General features: G+C 37.6%; 1 protein-coding gene across 1 annotated transcript in view; it reads right to left on the bottom strand.

Moving 5' to 3' along the window:
* Positions 1-15,165, bottom strand: part of LOC150098323 (medium-chain specific acyl-CoA dehydrogenase, mitochondrial-like) — a 179,341-nt gene extending 164,176 nt beyond the window's left edge. Inside the window, exon 1 of the mRNA XM_090405826.1 lies at positions 15,023-15,165. Coding sequence (XP_090261952.1) covers positions 15,023-15,040 — 18 coding nt within the window. The 5' untranslated portion in view covers positions 15,041-15,165. The remainder of the gene's footprint in view (positions 1-15,022) is intronic.
* Positions 15,166-19,169: the final 4,004 nt, after the last annotated feature.

The following is a 19,169-nucleotide window of genomic DNA, read 5'->3' as shown; positions in this document are numbered from 1 at the left end:
CGTTCTTGGCTTCTTCAGTGAGTGTTTCCGATGATAGGTTTACGACCACGTGGTCTCGTCGAAGTTGCGGTCGGGACCTCGTATGTTGGCGCTGTCGTAGGAGTTCAAATTTCTTTAGGTGTTTGCTTTTTACTTTTGTGAATTCTTTTTTTGCTGCAACTTTGGAGATGTGCTGTAGGACCGTCCATATTTCAGGATTTAATACGTTTATTAGTTCTTGTTGTAGAGCTGTGATAGAGCTGTTTAGCTTACTAAGCTCTATGCGAGTAGCGGCGATTTGTTCTCAAAGAAGCGCTAAACTCGCCCGTCGATAAATACGATGTGCCTTTGCCAATTGCAACTTTTCTTTGAATTTCAGAAAAGATGGAATAATATCATTGTCGTGGCATCGTTTAAGGAAGGCTAACCGGTTCAATTTTCTGGACAATTTCAGTTTAAACTTACCGAACCGTCGTGCTTTGTAAACAATATCTTCTCCGTGCAGAATCATCAATCTAACAGATAAGCTTAGGTGTTGATGGTTATTCATGACTTATTTTTCACGGTATTAACAACACCACAAACACTTTTTTTCAACAAAGATGTTTTATTAACGCTTATATTTTACCATTTCTTGACACATTAGTCACCCGCCTTTCAGATGGATCACTATCTTTTTCTATTTACAGAAAGCCTACACACACAGGAAGATACCTACATAAACAATCACATCATCATCCAGTCCAACAGTACGGCATTTTAAAAACACTGACACACAGAGCCAGAGCCATTTGTTCTAACGATACAGCTCTGGCCACCGAACTCCAGTACCTGCGCCATACATTCTTAGCCAACGGCTACAATCCCTACAAAATAGATAAAATACTACATAGGCCCATTACTCTGCCCTCCCCTAATACACAAGAATACAACACGACCATTTCTATTCCCTATATCAGAGGTACATCGGAAAAGATAGCCAAAGTATTGTTGAAATATGGCCTTCGCGCCACCTTCAAACCTCATGTCAAGCTGGCAACTCTGATCCACTCGCCTAAGGATAAACTTCACCCTTTAGCACACCCAGGAGTGTATGAAGTTCCATGTGACTGTGACTTGGCCTATTATGGGCAAACAGGAAGATCAGTGAACATCCGCCTGGAAGAACATGAAAGATACATTCGCTACTATTACTATGGCAAGTCGGGACTGGCAGACCACGCTTTGGATACTCCTTCACACAGGATTAGATGGAGAAAAACGAATGTGCTATTTAGGAGTCGTTATAGATCTGAAAGATTATTTTTTGAGTCAGCAATGACTTTGAAGAATTCTCCCAACCTTAACAAATATGGTTGCATTAATTTGCCAAAAATTTGGGAGATGGTTATCCTAAGAAAAACTCCTGGATAACTGCTGTTTTTTTTTTGTTTTTTTTTCCCATTAGAGGGCGCCAAAATAGGACTTTAGATCACTCACTCACTGTCGCTTTTACTTGTGTTGTGCTCCGATGATGCTGAGTTGAAAATCAGTGAAATATAAGCGTTAATAAAACATCTTTGTTGAAAAAAAGTGTTTGTGGTGTTGTTAATACCGTGAAAAATAAGTCATGAATAACCATCAACACCTAAGCTTATCTGTTAGACTACTTTATAAATCTTAGTTTAAATCAGATTGCCACTCACAATTGCATTCACACCATGAAGATTATCACTGTTGTCCTCCATGAACAACTGTCCTTATTTTCTTGAGGTCATTTCATTCCATCTTTGTTGAATGTATTGTTAAAGCACCTCTAATAATGCTAGATTGGGATGGCAAAAACATCAACTTGTAAATTAGTGAGTAAAATGCAAATTATTTGCATTGTAGTTTTGTATAGTTTTTTTCATCCCAGCAACTTTGCCATGAATCATAGCAACATTCTAGAGAAATGTGAACATGGAAATGGAACTTATTTCTATAAAGTTTGCATGCTGCCTTCCCCCTCCCCTTCTGAAAACAGCATTTAAATTAATGAAATGGAAAAGAAAGGATGGTAGTGCATGTTGGAACTAATGTTTTATGTAGTGACAAATACAATACAAGAGAGGGGGGGGGTATAAAAGGACTATTGAAAAAAGTGAGAAGCTGAAAATTGTTGGTTTATTACCTCTTAGTAATAAACCAACAATTTTCAGCTTCTCACTTTTTCCTCATTAACTGAGTGCAACAGTACCCCGTTAGTGAGGACTACAGTAGCAAACTGTTCAATGTACAGACAGCCCATAAGAAATCAGTGGAGTGAGCCTGATAGTTGAAAAGACTTCTGTAGGAGAGATGGCCTGCACTTGAATGAATTTTCCACCTGAAGCCTAGAGAAATTCTTTACTGGAGTGAGATTTAATGCAGTCAGGAAAAGAAGATCATGGGAGAAATGGTGAGAATGTCTAAGTTCAGCTGTAGTATGCAAATAAGATAATGATATGAATATCACTGAGTATGGTTATGCATCTCGTGAAAGTGTGGAAATGTATGCTTTGCTTGGGCATTGACTTCAAGTATGGACTTAACTGGAGAGGGAAAGGAGAAAGTTGCCCAATTTGCTACTGTAGTAGCAAATTGGGCAACTGTAGATGCAAGTATGAGAAAAAGTCAAGTGGTAATGTCTACATGGCCTATACACAAATACCAGGAGCAACAATGCCTAAGATTGTTGGCAGTAGCGAAACCTGGCTATCAGAGTCAGACATAGTAACTAGGATCAAGTATATCAAGTATAAAAGGTATAGCATTTTCAGGAAAGACAGGACAGAGGAAAGAGAAGGGAGTAGAATATTACTAATGATATCTGAGATGATTTGAGTCTGGTTAAGGTAGTAACGATAGTAACAAAGTCCCATGTAGAAGTGAGAATATTATAGGTGACTTAACACTGATTGCACAGCAGAGAAAAGTCATAAAACAAAGGACAATTTACTGAGCTGTTGTGAGATAATTTTTTTTAAGCAGCATGTGAAAGAAAGAACTCAAAGTCAAAGAATGCTAGATGTGATCGCAACATTAGAAGGGGTCTCAGTTACGAATGACTATCTTGCCACCAGTTCGTAACAGTGATCATGCCATGCTGACCTGGGAAGTTGCAAACTAAATGGAAGTTCTAAATAAGAGAGGTTTACTGAAGTACATAGCTAGAAATTATGACAAATTCATGAGAATACTATGTTCACTCCCATGGTATCAGTCAATGAATGGGAAGGATATCAGGAGTATGAGAAGGTTAGAAAAGATGCTTAAAATGATGTAGAATCTGAACGTCCTCCAAGAATTCAAACCATAAACAGGATGGGAGTAAAACTGATATGCAACCATACAATATCTTTTTATTTCATAAAAAGATATTGTATGAATATCATGTATGAATATTATACAGAAAGCCAAGGTGGAGTATAAAAAGTAATATGTGTAGGAAAAATGCTGCCCAAAAGATATTTATTGTTATGCTACAAGGGAAAGAGAGAATGAATGTGGAAGAATAACTTTACTGAATGCAGATGGTAGCCCCCTGTAAGATGCAGATGTGTTCGTTTCCCTAAATTTTGTGTGTGGTTAAGAAAGGGGTGAGAGCTAAATTTTTCTCTCAGAGAGCACTGAATGGAACAGTTTGAAGTGGCGAGTTCATTTAGTGTAAATGAGTTTAACAGAGGGTATGACAGCTGGTGCAGGTGATATACAAGGATGTTTCTATAAGTTTCCAGTCTGACTGACTTTTAGAGGTAATAGAAAGAAAACTGTGTTACTTTTCAACATAATCTCCCTTTACTTTTTACACACTTTTCACATCTTTGAATTAACATTTCTATGCCCTTGAAAAAAATAGTCTGTACTAGTTTTAGGCCATTTTGCATTGTCTGCAAAATGGCCTAAAACTGCATCTTTCACCTCACTGTCGTCTGCAAATGTTCTTCCTTCTTCAATTTCGAGAAGTGGTGGTAGTCATGGGTGCTAGATCTGGGCTGTAGAGAGGGTGTTCAATCTCCTGGAAGCCAGAGACTTTCACTGCAGCCTTTGCAACAATAGCAGTATGGACTGGAGCACAGGTGAACACATGACTCAGCATTCCTCGTCTCTTCTCCTTCAGTGTCATGCAGTTTGCGCAGGAGTGAAGCATAATATTCTGCATTTATGGTGGTATTATTCCTTTCTTTGAAGTCAATCAAGAAAATTCCCCAGCAATCCCAAAGATTGTTGCAGAATCTTTTTGGTGGACTGAAAGGAGTTACCTTAGCTTTTCTCACCAGTGCTTCACCTGGTTTGCACCACTCCATGATGCAAAAGATGGTTGTTATAGAAAGCCCCAACCTTACTCAGATTTCTTTGAGCTTCAGCCATCTGTGATTGAGCAGTTTCTCCTCAACAAGAGAGTCATTTTCCTCAGTTATCATTTCCACATGCCGACCATCATGAGGATCATCTTCGATGCTCTCTCTCTTCCTGGTCAAAAATGATTAGCCCATTCCTTCATGGTGAAATATGAAGGAGAAGCTTTTTTTTTTAACATTATACTCGCTAAGCATGCCTCGTGTTAGTTAAATGAGTGTCTCCAACTGAATGATGCAGGAAGAGAGTTGAAACTGGTCACTAAGCTCTAATAGATGGTACTCTATGTCATGTGCAGCATTTTAAAATTGGCGTGAATTTTATATGTCACACCGGAAAGTTTTGGAACTTACCTCATATGGTCCCATCAATGAGTCCTTCACTCCCTGAAGATTTTCAGTTGTAAAAATTAACGGAAGTCTATAATTATATGCAATACCACTTTGATACTGCTTGATTTAGTGGGATGGAATTGCTCATTATAATGATTACCTTGTACTTCTACTGTTTTTATGGATAAAGAATGATACAATCATGAAATCAAAAATTATTATGCATCCATATCTACATCACCAGAATCAAAAACCCAACTGTTTTAAATATAGCACAATATTTCAAAAAAAAAAAAAAAAAGTGTTTTTTTCAGCAAAGTAGGAAATGATCCTGAAAGGCATATAATTGTTTCAGGAAAATTTGAAGAAAAGGGCAAAGCTAATAATATTGCACAGAATGGGAATAGATAGTAATTCTAGTAGCAAGGCTTATATGTTGGTCATACATAACTGGTAATTAGGTTACGGAATTAACAATGCATATAAAGTATATTAATTAAAGGTAACTTTAATGAATAACTTCTATATTCGGCAACGTCACATTGCCATCTTCAGGAACTTAAAGATATGGTATGTGCACACAGGCACTAACAAAAGCAAATGAGGAAGAAAGCAAGAAACTAATATTGTTCCTAGAGTCCTAATGGTGACATCTGGTGGGCTAATTTGGTTGTCTTGGCAGTTGGGCTGAAGTTCTCATAATGTAAGTCTCCAAAATTTGGGGTAGTTTCATGCCCAAATTTGTTGAGGTTAGGAACGTTTTTTAGAGCGGCTGATGATTCCTTGAATAATCTTTCGTATTTAAACTTGCTGTGGTGTATTATTTTTGTTTTCTTCCAACGAATTCTATGGTGGGTATCTAAGGCATGGTCTGCCAGCCCAGAGCAGCTATACTGGTGAAACCGGATGTAGTCTTTGTGTTCTGAAATCCTGATATTTGCTGTTCTGCCTGTTTGGCCAAAGCAGGACAATTTGCAGCTGCAAGGGACCTGGTATACACCAGGTAGGTCTAGGGGAAGTGGTTGGTCTTTGGTAGAGCGGATAAGGGATGCCAACTTTTTATATGGTCTGTAACAAGAAGTAAGGTCATATTTTTTGAGGATATTGGTTATTTTTTCAGAGGTGCCCTGGATGTAGGGGATGGTGATAGATTTGGTGTAATCTTTATTGTGGAGGGGGGTGGGTTGTGGTTTACTGGTTTTAGTATTTTTTGGATTTTGCTGGGGTTATAACCATTGGCTAAGAAAGTGTTGAGGATGTGGTTTAGTTCAGTAGTTAGAGCCTTATCATCTGAGATTAATTTTACCTGTTATATAATGTTTTTATAACCCCATATTGTTGCGAGAGGGTGGTGGGATTGTTGGTGAATATATCTGCCAGTATGGGTAGGTTTTCTGTAAACAGAAAAAAAACAAGGATCCATCAAGCTGGCGAGTGATTAAAGTGTCTAGGAAGGGGAGGGTGTTGTTTTCCTCTTTTTCTAAGGTGAACTAGACTCTGGGAGTGTTGGTTGTTTAAGTGTGTTAGGAAGGAGTGGAGTGTGTCTGAGCCATGTGGCCAAATAGCGAACACATCATCCACGTAATGAAGCCAAATAGTGGGTTTTTGTGGGGCGGAGTTTAAGGCTTTCTCTTCAAAGGCCTCCATAAAGAAATTGGCCAAGGGTGGGGAAAGTGGTGAACTCATGGCTGTCCCCTCTGTTTGTAGAACTTTCCTTGCCAAACGAAATAGCCTGAGTTCATTGTGAACTGAAATAGGGCTGAGATATCGGGAGGAAACTTGGCTTGGATGAGCTCTAGGGTTTCTTTCTACTAAAACCTTATAACTCTAGACCCCCCCCCCCCCCCCCCGATTACATGGACTCCCAAAAATACATAAACAAAATGTGCCATTACGTCCCATAGTAGATGGCATTGATTCCCCCACATATAAACTGGCTAAACATTTAGCCAAAACGCTCACACACTATACTGGCAACACACCATCACACATAAAAAACTCAGCCCACTTTAAAGCCAGTATAGAAAACCTCTCACTCCAACACACTGACATAATGGTCAGTTTTGACGTCTCCTCCCTATTCACTAATGTCCCACTCAAAGAAACCATAGAGCTCATCCAAGCCAGGTTTCCTCCCGATATCTCAGCCCTATTTCAGTTCACAATGAACTCAGGCTATTTCGTTTGCCAAGGAAAGTTCTACAAACAGATAGAGTGGACAGCCATGGGTTCACCACTTTCCCCACCCTTGGCCAATTTCTTTATGGAGACATTTGAAGAGAAAGCCTTAAACTCCGCCCCACAAAAACCCACTATTTGGCTTCGCTACGTGATGATGTGTTCGCTATTTGGCCACATGGCTCAGACACACTCCACTCCTTCCTAACACACTTAAACAACCAACACACCAGAGTCCAGTTCACCTTAGAAAAAGAGGAAAACAACACCCTCCCCTACCTAGACACTTTAATCACTCGCCAGCTTGATGGATCTTTGTTTTTTCTGTTTACAGAAAACCCACCCCTCACAACAATACGGGGTTATAAAAACACTATATAACAGGGCAAAATTAATCTGCTCAGATGACAAGGCCCTAACTACTGAACTTAACCACATCCTCAACACTTTCTTAGCCAATGGCTATAACCCCAGAAAAATCCAAAAAATACTAAAATCAGTAAACCATAACCCACTCCACCCCTCCACAATAAAGATTACACCAAATCTATCACCATCCCCTACATCCAGGGCACCTCGGAAAAAATAACCAATATCCTCAAAAAATATGACCTTACTTCTTGTTACAGACCATATAAAAGTTGGCATCCCTTGTCCACTCCACCAAAGACCAACCACTTTCCCTAGACCTACCTGGTGTATACCAGGTCCCTTGCAGCTGCAAATTGTCCTACTTTGGCCAAACAGGCAGAACAGCAAATATCAGGATTTCAGAACACAAAGACTACATCCGGTTTCACCAGTACAGCCGCTCTGGGCTAGCAGACCATACCTTAGATACCCACCATAGAATTCGTTGGAAGAAAACAAAAATAATACACCGCAACAAGTTTAAATACGAAAGTTTATTCAATCAGCAGCTCTAAAAAACGTTCCTAACCTCAACAAATTTGGGTGCATGAAACTACCCCAAATTTGAGAGACTTACTTTATGAGAACTTCAGCCCAACTGCCAAGACAACCAAATTAGCCTACCAGAGGGCACCATTAAGACTCTAGGAACAATATTAGTTTCCTGCTTTCTTCCTCATTTGCTTTTGTTAGTGCCTGCGTGCACATACCATATCTTTATGTTCCTGAAGATGGCAACATGACGTTGCCGAAATACAGAAGTTATTCATTAAAGTTACCTTTAATTAATATACTTTATATGCGTTGTTAATTCCGTAAACTAATTACCAGAATAGATAGTATATTGGCTGAAGGATCAGACTGGCTCTCTGAATGATACCAGCAGGTGTATTTTTATTTATTATTATTATTACATAACACCTCCAAGGGGTCCAAAAACTCATCGAGGGAGGGCACCTACTCTACAACTCTCTGTCTCCACCATCATCTATGCCAACTACTGCTAACCACCACCACCACTAGTATTTTCACAGACAATCACAAACATCCATGCCTACGTCAGGATTCGAACTCACAGCCTTTTGGCTGGAGAGCAGATATGCTAACCACTTGGCCAACCAGGCCAAAGGTGTCTCAAAAAAAAGGAGGGTAACCAGTAGTAAACCCCAGGGCCCCTGCTGTTTAACTTATTTGTAAACGATATATTATGTGGACTGAGTGGGAATCTTCAATTGTTTGCTGATGATGCAAAGTTGGGGAGAATTATAAGTAGCACTACTGATGTTAATTCCCTTTAGGAAGATTTAAATAGACTTTTGACTTGGACAAAGGAGTGGGGTTGTAGTTTTAATATTAATAAGTACAAGATGTTGCATTTTGGAGTGCAGAAATATAAGGCTGTGTAGCATATATTGATAGTGTTGTACTGCAAAAAGTGAATGAGATTCGAGATTAGCGAGTGATGGTTGATAGTAGACTGAAGCTTAGAGGTCATATTGCTAGTGTTGCAAAGGCTGAACATCGTAGTGCTGCTATGATAAGTAGTAGTCTAACATGCAAGGATAAGGAAGTGGTTGTGCAGCTGTATAATTTGGATTGCTGTGCTCAGATCTGGTCACATAGTTTTTATTGTGATGTGGAAACATTTTTGAGGGTCCAGAGATGAATGACTAAGAAAATATCAGGACTTTGGAATGCTGGCTACGGAGAGAGAGAGAGAGGTTGAAGAAATGTGGATTGGAGGAAAAGAGGGGTGATATGATAGAGACATTTAAGTTAGTGAGAGGATTTTATCAGATTAATCCAGATGAGATTATAAAAAGTAGAAGGCGAGAGGGAAAAAACCAGAAATCATCTCTGGAAGTTATGTAAGAATGCGAGAAAGATAGGTATGAAGAGTAGATTTTTTTTTTACATGTCGAATTGTTAGTGAATGGAATGCATTACCAAAATGTGTTGTTAATGCAAGGAGTATTGAGGATCTTACAATTTGGTATAAATATGTTATCAGTTGAATGAACCTTGCATGATGAGTCTGCCAACTGCATGGATGTTACAATAATAAAATGTGCCTGTTGGATTTCTGCTTAGGCTTTGGGCTAGTCATTACCAACACCATGTTCCAACATAAAGATGTGTACCAGTTCACATGGAAAGAAGAGAAGAAATAAGAAAATCTTCATTGACTATTTATTGTTGATAGTGATATCTTCATGTTGATTCAAGAGGTAAGAGCTTACAGAGGATTTGAAACTAGAAGTCATCATCACTCAGTTTTAAGTAGGAAAAAATTAATATCACACTGAAAGGAAGTTATAAAAAGAAGTAAAGTTGAACAGGTTTAACAGGTAAACTGTACACTCAACTATACAAATATTATTCAAGAAAAAATGAAACAGGTCGAAAAGAAAAACCAAGTCCTGAAGCCTTGGGGACAAACTCTAAAGAAAACAATGATTGATTCAGCTGGGGAGGTATGTGATGAAGTTGTCTACAAGGCAGTAAACTAAGCACAGCATAGTGGACATAGGATGTTAAAGCAGTAGTGCTGGAAAAGAAGAAAGCATACCAAAAGTTCTAAGAAAATAAGTTGGCACATGTCCTAAAAGAATACAGAGAAAAATGTAAGAGCTAAGCTATATATAAAAGTAGCTAAACAAAAGTCATGAGAAGACTGTAGTAAGAATATACAAGATAAATATTAGGAAGGTAGCAAAATGTTCTGGAGGCTATTGAAAAAAAAAATCTCAAAAATGGAGGAAAGAACAATTAGTCAAAATTAATTGTTCTTTCAAAATTAACTGTAAAATTAATCAAAGATGAAAAAGCGACATTAAAACTGTAGAGAAGAATATTCTAGACATCTGGTGTAATTACTTGTAAAGACTTAAATGAAACAGGACAGAACAGTAGCAGAAAATATTCAAAAGAATGAAAACAGTAGCACAAAAGTCTGACATGAGGAAAGACAGCTGGCGTAAATGATATTTTACCAGAATGCTGAAATATAGAGGTATAAAAGTTCTGCAGTGGCTACACTGCATAATTCAGAGAGCGTATTCAGAAAGCTGAATTCCAGATGAATGGAGCAAATTTATCATAATTCCTCATCTATGAAAAGGGGAATAAAACTGGATATGAGAATTATAGAGGAATTTCTGTACTAAGTGTTCTGGGTAAGATTTATGTAAACATACTTGAGAAGAGGCTGAGAAAAATTGTGGAAGAGAAACTTAAAGAAGCTGGGTTATGGCCAAATAGTGGTTGTCAAGATCAGATTTTCACTTTACAACATACAGTTGAGAAAGCATGGGAATATAAAAAAGGAAATGTATTCTAGTGGATCAGGAAAGGGCATGACAAGGTACCAAGAGTAAAGGCTAACTGTAACTAGAGCATTTTGAACAAGAGCTGTTCAAAATGCCACAGTTAAAAGAGTAAATAGATACATAGTCTATATTTATTTATTATTATCTATTATTTCATGACACCTCCAAGGAGTCAGAAGACATCGAGGGAAGCAACCTACTCTACAACTCTCTCTCCACTACTACTCCGAACCTCTGCTACCATCACCATCTACATTAACGACAACTACTGCCCACCACCACCACCAGTATATTTTGTCTGTAAATCGCATATGTTCTGAAGGGCCAATTTGTTTGTATGCAGGATGAAAAACCTGAGTTTCCAGAGGAAACACCAAACCCTGCTACCTCCGTATGAGATGAGCTAACTCACCTTCAATTGAAAAAAAAATTCATATAAGGATTCTTCTCATCACGACAAGAATCAAACTTAGGTCTTTTCCAATCGAAGGTTGCAATGTAATGTTGTTCTTCCAATTGTGCTACGGAGGCGCTATAAGTTATTTAAGTTATTATACATCTGTAGTTAGAATTGACGAAAATACAGGATGGTTGTTTGATGTAAAATCAGGTGTAAGATACTAAGGTGTGCACACTATCGCTGGTCTTATTCATCTATACAGATCACATTATAGGGACATTAAACCCAATATTAAAATAGGAGATGTAAAACCTTAGGAGATGTGAAACTTAGCTGTTGCTTTTTTTGTAGATGATGTACTTCTAAACATTTCTGGTGCAAGTCCATGATTCTACATGTAAATTGAATAACAACTATACTAAATTGAGCATGAAAATCAGCAACAGAAAGACCATTATGAAAATAGACAGGAACACACAGACAACTTCAACTGCATTTTCAATGTAGGACATACAGAACAAGCATTTTATTTTGGCTATTTTTTTCTATCCTTATCTATCAAAATCCAAAGTATTTTAATATTAAGGTGATACACCTTTTTTTACTACTTGTATATGGGAAATATACAGCTTCTGCATTAATTCATGGTTGGTGTTCCTTGGTCTTGCTCCCAAATAACTCATAACATTATACAAGTCCAAAAGGATGTGTACTTTGCATTATGGGGTAATAGCTTATACTTGGATTTTTTAAGTTTAATTTAATTTCAGCTATTTAAGTATATTTTCAGTAAAGATAACAAATTAAATAAATGGGAATAGAGTGACTATTGATAATAGAGTGACAAAAAAAATGGGAATAGAGTGACTGATGCAGAGGACATAGTGGAAGTGTTCAATGACCACTTTATTGGAGTATTTCATCCTGGAGGAGTTAATTTTAATGCTAGAGGGATTGGGCAGGTTCAAGGTTTAGAAGTACAGGAGGAGAGTGTGTTTCAGATACTGAGAACTCTGGATGTCAATAAAGCTTTGGGACTGGATGGTATTTCACCACGAGTTTTAAGAGAATGTGCTAGGGAAATGACAGTGCCTTTAACCTGGCTTTTCAATGAAAGTCTGGCTTCAGCAAAGGTGCCCAGGGAATGGAAGGAAGGTAAGATAGTGCCATTGCATAAGGGTGGTAACAGACTGGAAGTGTCTAATTATAGACCAGTCTTGTGTGTCATCAGTAGTTGTTAAGATCTTGGAGAAAGTAGTGATGGACCGTATACAGCACTGGGCAGATGAGGGTAATGTTATCTGTGAGAGTCAACATGGATTTGTGAAAGGGTGTACTTGTTTTAGCAATATGCTAGCCTTTTATAATAAAGTTACAAGAACATTAGATGAGGGAAAGGCATATACTGCAATTTTCTTAGACTTAGCAAAGGCATTTGACAGGGTGCCACATGATAAGCTGATATTTAAGTTGCAACACATGGGTCTGGATGTCAGATTGGTCAACTGGATTCAGGATTGGCTGTCTGATAGGTATCAGAGAGTTGTGTATGGTGGAGCAGTTTCAAGGAAGCAGAGGGTTACAAGTAGGGTCACACAGGGCTCAGTACTAGGACCTATATTGTTTAACCTTTATATCAATGACATTGCCAGTGGATTGCAAGGGAATATTCAGTTGTTTGCGGATGATGCAAAGCTGGGAAGGATTATTAGTAATAGTGCAGATGTGGTAGCCCTGCAAGAGGATTTGAATAAGCTAGATAGATGGGCAAATGAATGGGGGTCGGTTTAATGCAGCAAAATGTAAGGTCTTGAGGTTTGGGAAACATCGATGGGATGCTGCATACTCTATGGGAGGAGTTATACTGGAGGAAGTTGGGGAGACAAGAGATCTGGAGTTGATGATTGATAGAAACCTGAAGTTTTGGGGACATATTGCAAAGGTGGTGAAGGTAACACAGAGGATTGCTGCAATTATGAGAAGGACACTGACCTGCAGAGATAAGAGGGTTATCATTCCATTGTATAAGTCTCTGATCAGACCACACTTGGATTATTGTTCTCAGATTTGGTCCCCAGGATTTGAAGGGGATAAATTAACTGTGGAAAAGATACAAAGACGGATGACAAAGATGGTCTCCAGACTGTACAAGGATAGTTATGAGAATTGGCTGAGGGAATGTGGACTGCAGAGTTTGACGAATAGAAGAAGGAGAGGTGATATGATTGAGACTTTTAAACTGTTGACACTGGGGAGTTCTTCGGGAAGAACTTCCCAGTGTCATCACTCCTTCCTGAAGTGGAAGGAGTGATGACAAGAGGCCATCCCTGGAAGTTACAAAAGGAAACTGTGAGCAAGAGGGTGAGGAGTGGTTTCTTTGCATGGAGGGTGGTTGAGCCATGGAATGCATTGCCTGATAGAGTGGTGAGGGCAAGAACGGTCAATGAGTTTAAGGAGTGGTATGATAGACTTTGTGTTTCTTATGGGGAACCTCCCCTCGATGAGTCTTGACAGACTTTATGTTCTTTGGAAGGACCTCCCACGATGAGTCTTTTGACTCCATGGAGGCCTGAATAATAATAATAATAATAATAATAAAATATGTTAATAGACAACATAATAAGCAAGGCTAGTATGGTGGGGAAACAGTTGAATAAATTTATATGGAATAAGAGAGGAAATTAACCAAAACACTAAACTAGCAGTACACAAGAAAGCATTCAAACCAGTTTTACATTATTGATTTGAGAGTTGGGATAGAAATAAAACACTTAATCAAGAAGTAGAGACCAAAGATAATACCAGAGTTCTGAGAAAAAAAATTGGAGAGTGAATAGATGGCATCAATGGCAGAATCATTAAAAATGAAGATATTACAAAGGAACTTGACATTGTTGTCATTCAGAAATGTGTGAGCAAGACTAATCTAAAGTATGATCATGTAAACAGATTGGGATAGAAAGGTTAATAGAACTGGTGATTGATACTAAGATGGCAGGAAAAAGATGAGGAAGGCCAAGATCTATTGGACTTCCTCTGGTGGATTGATTTAATCAGAAGTGCCCTAGAAGACCAAAATGTTAGATATGACAATATTGTAGTATTGACATATGGAGGAAAACTATTAATAATAGAATTAATGTAAACAATCTCGTAGTACTGTCATAGTAGCCTGTACACCTCCTGATGGTACATATCAGAAAGTCGATGATGATGATAGCTCTGAAGTACGCCATCAAAAGGTTTTCCTAAAATACAAATAAATCGCATAATAGACATTACCTTGGTCTATTTCATTAGTGACTTCATTCCTTCTCAAAAATATCTCAACATTTCTGTTCATTTTTTTCATAACTTTCTAAAACACTAAGGCTGGTCTATGGCATGTAATAATAATACTACATCAGTAGCACATTATTATTATTATACCTCCCTATTACAACTGGTAGAACATTGCATCCATTGAAAACAACCCAAGTTCGATTCATGTAGTGACGAGAGGAATCCTTATATGGGCTTTTTTCAACTGATGGTGAGTTGGCCAATCTCATACGATGGAGGCAGAGTTTTGTCTCAAGTAACTTCAAGGTTTTTCATTACGCATACAAGTAAATCGGCAATGAGAACACACACAATTTAATACAATTCGTGGTAGTGGTAGGGCAATAGATGGCGCTGTGTGTTGATATTAGCAGCTGGAGACTTAAGAGGAAAGTTATGTCGAGTGCCTCCCGCGATGAATCCTTGGTGGTGTCACGTAACAATAACAATTCTCCACTTCATGCGATGAATGCATACAATTTTTAATGTTTGGCAAACTGTGCCTAGATATAAATTGCAACTTTTGATTCCAAAATAAGCGTTGAAAGCTCAGCCACTTCTGGGGTAAATAAGAGGAGTGTTTAATCTCATATTCCTTGGAAATGAATTAATTAATATCCTGAATATATGCGACATATTTAACCTCGGAGGTCTCATGCTTACACATTGCGCAAGCACATGTGTACATCGTATATAAAATTAACAAAACTTACTCTTTGCAACACGGACATCTCAACTTCTTAGCTACACTACGACTGTTACACTAGAAGAGACACTTCTAATCTAGAGGGCGCAACTAATTCTGTACTTTGAATACTCCACCCCCTTATCCTCCACCGTTCATATACCAGACCTTTTGCTTTCATTATCAGGTAAGTCTTTATGTAAACTGATATATCGTAAAACGACTGCGACATATCTTTTCGTAAAAAGAGGTTTTACTTATGCAGTTTTAGAGGCCTTTAAAATTATTCTTTATTAAATATTTTAAGATAGTAGGATTTTATATCCATTTATATTTAATCACAGGAATCGATTTTTGCTTACGCTTGTACCGTGAAAATAATATTTTATTATTATTGTTATTATTAATTGAGGAATGACAAAGTTTATTATTATCTTCATATATACAGAGTATTCAAAAAATATACAATTAAACTATTATTACATTATAATAATACTATTATTACAATAATATTGCATCATTATCAGTGGCGCACCCAGAGGGGGGAAGGGCCAAGGGGGCCTTTCCCCAAAGAATAAGGAAAGGAAAACACTAGAAAATTGTCCAAAAATCTTTTCCTAATTAAAATTATTTTTTTTATTTATGTTGTGTTATGTCTTCTATTTCTATACTACTACTACTACTTATTATTATTATTATTATTATTATTATTATTATTATTATTGGATGGAGCGTTAAACTAAATTTATTATAGCGATATTAATAATCCAAACCTGTCAATGTTCGCTAATCGGATGTCAGCGATCTATTGTGTTCAAAATGCCAATCAGTTTGTATTCTAAAGTCCCAGAGAAGTTTTGCTGTTTCGTTTTCCAGTACTGTCTCTATTTTATGCTGCCACCAGTTATCAGAAGTAGGAGAGTTATATTTTTTTTTGCATACATGACAATGAATTATTTTGACCTCTAGATCATGGCGGTATTTATAATAAGTTTGAGCTATTTTGCTGCAGGCACTGGTTATGTTCTACCCTCTCATCTTTCTGATCACATAATCTGCATTTGCTGTTATTATTGATGTTCAAAATTTTTGCCTTGATTGCATTAGTTTGTAATGCCTGTTTTTGAGCTGCTAGAATAAATCTTTCTGTTTCTTTTTTTAATATATCCATATTGTAGCCATTGCCAGGTCTCGTTCACGTCAATTTTTTCCTCGGTATTTTGAGGAAATTAGCTGTGCAAAGGTTTATTTGGGTTATTTTGCTATTCATTTTTGTAATCGGATTTGTTTCCTGTTGCTTTTAGAAGGTCTCCTCTTGTGTAATTGTTTTAAGCCTTTGCTCCTAGCTATTGTCGATGTAACTTTTTAAACTAATTTCTTCTTCTTCCACAGTCTGTCTCACTTGCAGCAGATCCCATCCACCTATTCTCATTGGTAGGTTCAACCGGTCAACATCACTTTCGATGTAATGCCTAATGCATAGTCATTAATTTTCTAGTTTTGCAGTCCAATTTGCCCAGGTCTTCTTTTGTCCAATCTATTATGCCAGCTGTGTATCGAATACTGGTATATCTCAAGAATTCATTACTGTAATTTGTTTAATCCATTTAGTTTTGTTTTAGAATATTTCTAACTCTTTTGGTGTATTCTGCTGCTGCCTATTGTTTAACTTTCGAGAGAAGATATCACTGGCTTTTATTATTATTATTATTATTATTATTGTTATTATCATCATCATCATCATTATTATTATTATTATTATTATTATTATTATTAGACACCTCCAGGGATGAATTAGCGATCATTGCAGATGCTCAGTCATAGGTCGTATGGCGATGAGTAGTGTGCATTCTCAAATCATCTACTCAACTCGGGCCCCCCGGAGATTAAATCCTGAGTGCGATACTGATTATTATTATTATTACAGAAGAAATTGCTTTAGAATTTAGGCACCTTGGAGAGTTTACTTATGTTGTTATTTATATATATAGCGTTGTTTGTTGTTAGTTCTTCATTATTATTATTATTATTATTATTATTATTATTATTTGACACCTCCAGGGAGTCCAAAGACTCATCGAGGGAGAGTGTGTGCCAACAGCATCGAACGATTGTACCCCTTCCAACTACTAACCGCGCTCAAACTTACTTAACTGAGCCATTAGTAGCAGAGGCTCTACCAACCGACCAACCTTTGCCGGCTATCAGTGAATCAGTTTAAGGAGAGGTTTTGATAGGCACTGTGTGAATATTGGTTAGCTTCTCAATAACTGATTGGGAGTATGATAGAATGCCATTATAAGTATACTGTAAACTATGCTGTTGGCTTCCCATGATGAGTCCTTTGACTCCATGGAGATACCCGTCAACAATAAGAATAACTTCCTGATATAGAATTGCTAATGTATTGAACAGAATGTTTTTCCTGTTTTTAGGCTTCTGTCCGGTCTCTGATGGCAACTAACCGTTCGAAAAAAAAATGTCAAGCCGATGACATCTAATTTAAGCACTGATAAAAGGCGAACACTTGCTTCTGGGTTTAGAAGATCTCATGTTTTTTAAGTAATGCATACCAAGGCAGCTCTGATTCCAGAGGTTGTATTCTCATTAGCTTTCAGCTAAATTTCGAAAATTTTAAATTTCTTTGTATAATTCGGATTAAAATATGGGTGAATCTATAATACCTTCCACTTTAATATCTTACTGATGTAAAATTTGAACTTTTCAGCTTTATGCTTTAGTAAAAAAATTGTCTTGAGTGTTCTCTATCATCATTTGATTGTTGTTCTATAGTCGTGTACTCAGGAGCGAATTAAGCCGGCTGGGGATCCCTGGTGGTAAAGTTTACGGGGCTCTTAAAAGCATTTCTACATTTGAAAAAGTTGACATTTCTCTTGCATATTGTGTGGCGGTATTGAATTTGTCTTCATTTTCTTTAAAAATAGTAGAAACTGTTCAAATTCATCATCAAAATGCGTAATGTCTATATCGTTCTTGTAGATCTTTTAATTTTTTCACATAGCTCGGGCCCATGGCAGCCGCCATGTCCAACACCTGTTTAATCCTTATGATACTTAGGCGAAAATTCTACAATAAATGAGTTCTAATAAACGTTTTTCGTCATGGCACTGATGCGTACGAGAAAAATGGCTACCAAGACATTCGATGTTGACTGATATCAATGTATGGTAAGCGAGTATAAGAAATGCTAGTCTTATCGTGAGCGAAAGAATGAAGTGACTGTTGTTGTCGTGTAGGATTCTCCCAATTTTCCTCATCCGTCCCTTAAGACTGGTTGAGTCCTCCAATGAGGGATTATAAGTATGTATTTTTTTTACTGTAAATCCATATGTGTTCACAGGCCGGTTTGCCTGTTCTGAGGAACGAAAAAACCCGAGTTTCCGGGTTAAAAAACCCTCTACCTCCGTATGAGACCAGCTAACTCACCTTCTAAAGAGACCCAGATAAAGGTTCCTCACGTCAGGTGGCGGGATTCGAACCCAGGTCTTTCCAACCATAGGGCTTCGCCTATACTGACTTAGCTACAGAAGCTCTAATGAAGTGACTGATATAGATATAAGGCAGGATTGTCAAAGTGTACTGGAGAATGCAGCGAAAACAGTGAATGCTAGTGTACAAAATACGAATCGTCGTTTGAAGGGAGTGTTTGAAAGTAATAATGCAGATGATTAGATGCTGGCCCGGAAAGAAATTGTGCTCTACTCCTTCGCATGACAAAACATGGGAAAAACACAAAAATGCGAGAAACTGGGAGAAAAGAAAGTATTGTATGGATATTCGATGATAAGAGGTATAATTAATGAGAAAGTGATGAAAGTATGTTTTCCAGGTGCAAAGATAAAGGATGTTAATGAAGCTTTAAGTTTGCAGAAGAAAAAAGTGAACGAATTGTTTTGGCAGGCACAAATGATTTGAAAGGAGAGAAATATGCAATGAGAGAAGATATGAAAGAGTTGTTAGAAGGGGTAAAAATGAAACATAACAAAGTAAATATTGTGAATCTGCTGCCTTGGTATGATAGGATAAAATTAAGGAGGGCGATGATTGTCACTGAGAAGATTGTGCACGAGGAATGGTATGCAGTTTGTGTGGAGTAAATTTGATGGACGTAAGGACCTGTACAAGCCTGATGGACTGCACTTAAATAGTGTTTG

The sequence above is a fragment of the Typopeltis vanoorti genome, chromosome 15 (assembly GCF_054136105.1).
Source record: "Typopeltis vanoorti isolate ZY-2024b chromosome 15, IOZ_Tvanoo_1.0, whole genome shotgun sequence".
Lineage (NCBI taxonomy): Eukaryota > Metazoa > Arthropoda > Arachnida > Uropygi > Thelyphonidae > Typopeltis > Typopeltis vanoorti.
Note: the sequence above shows the minus strand (reverse complement) of the source record. Positions and strands in the feature narration are given on the sequence as shown.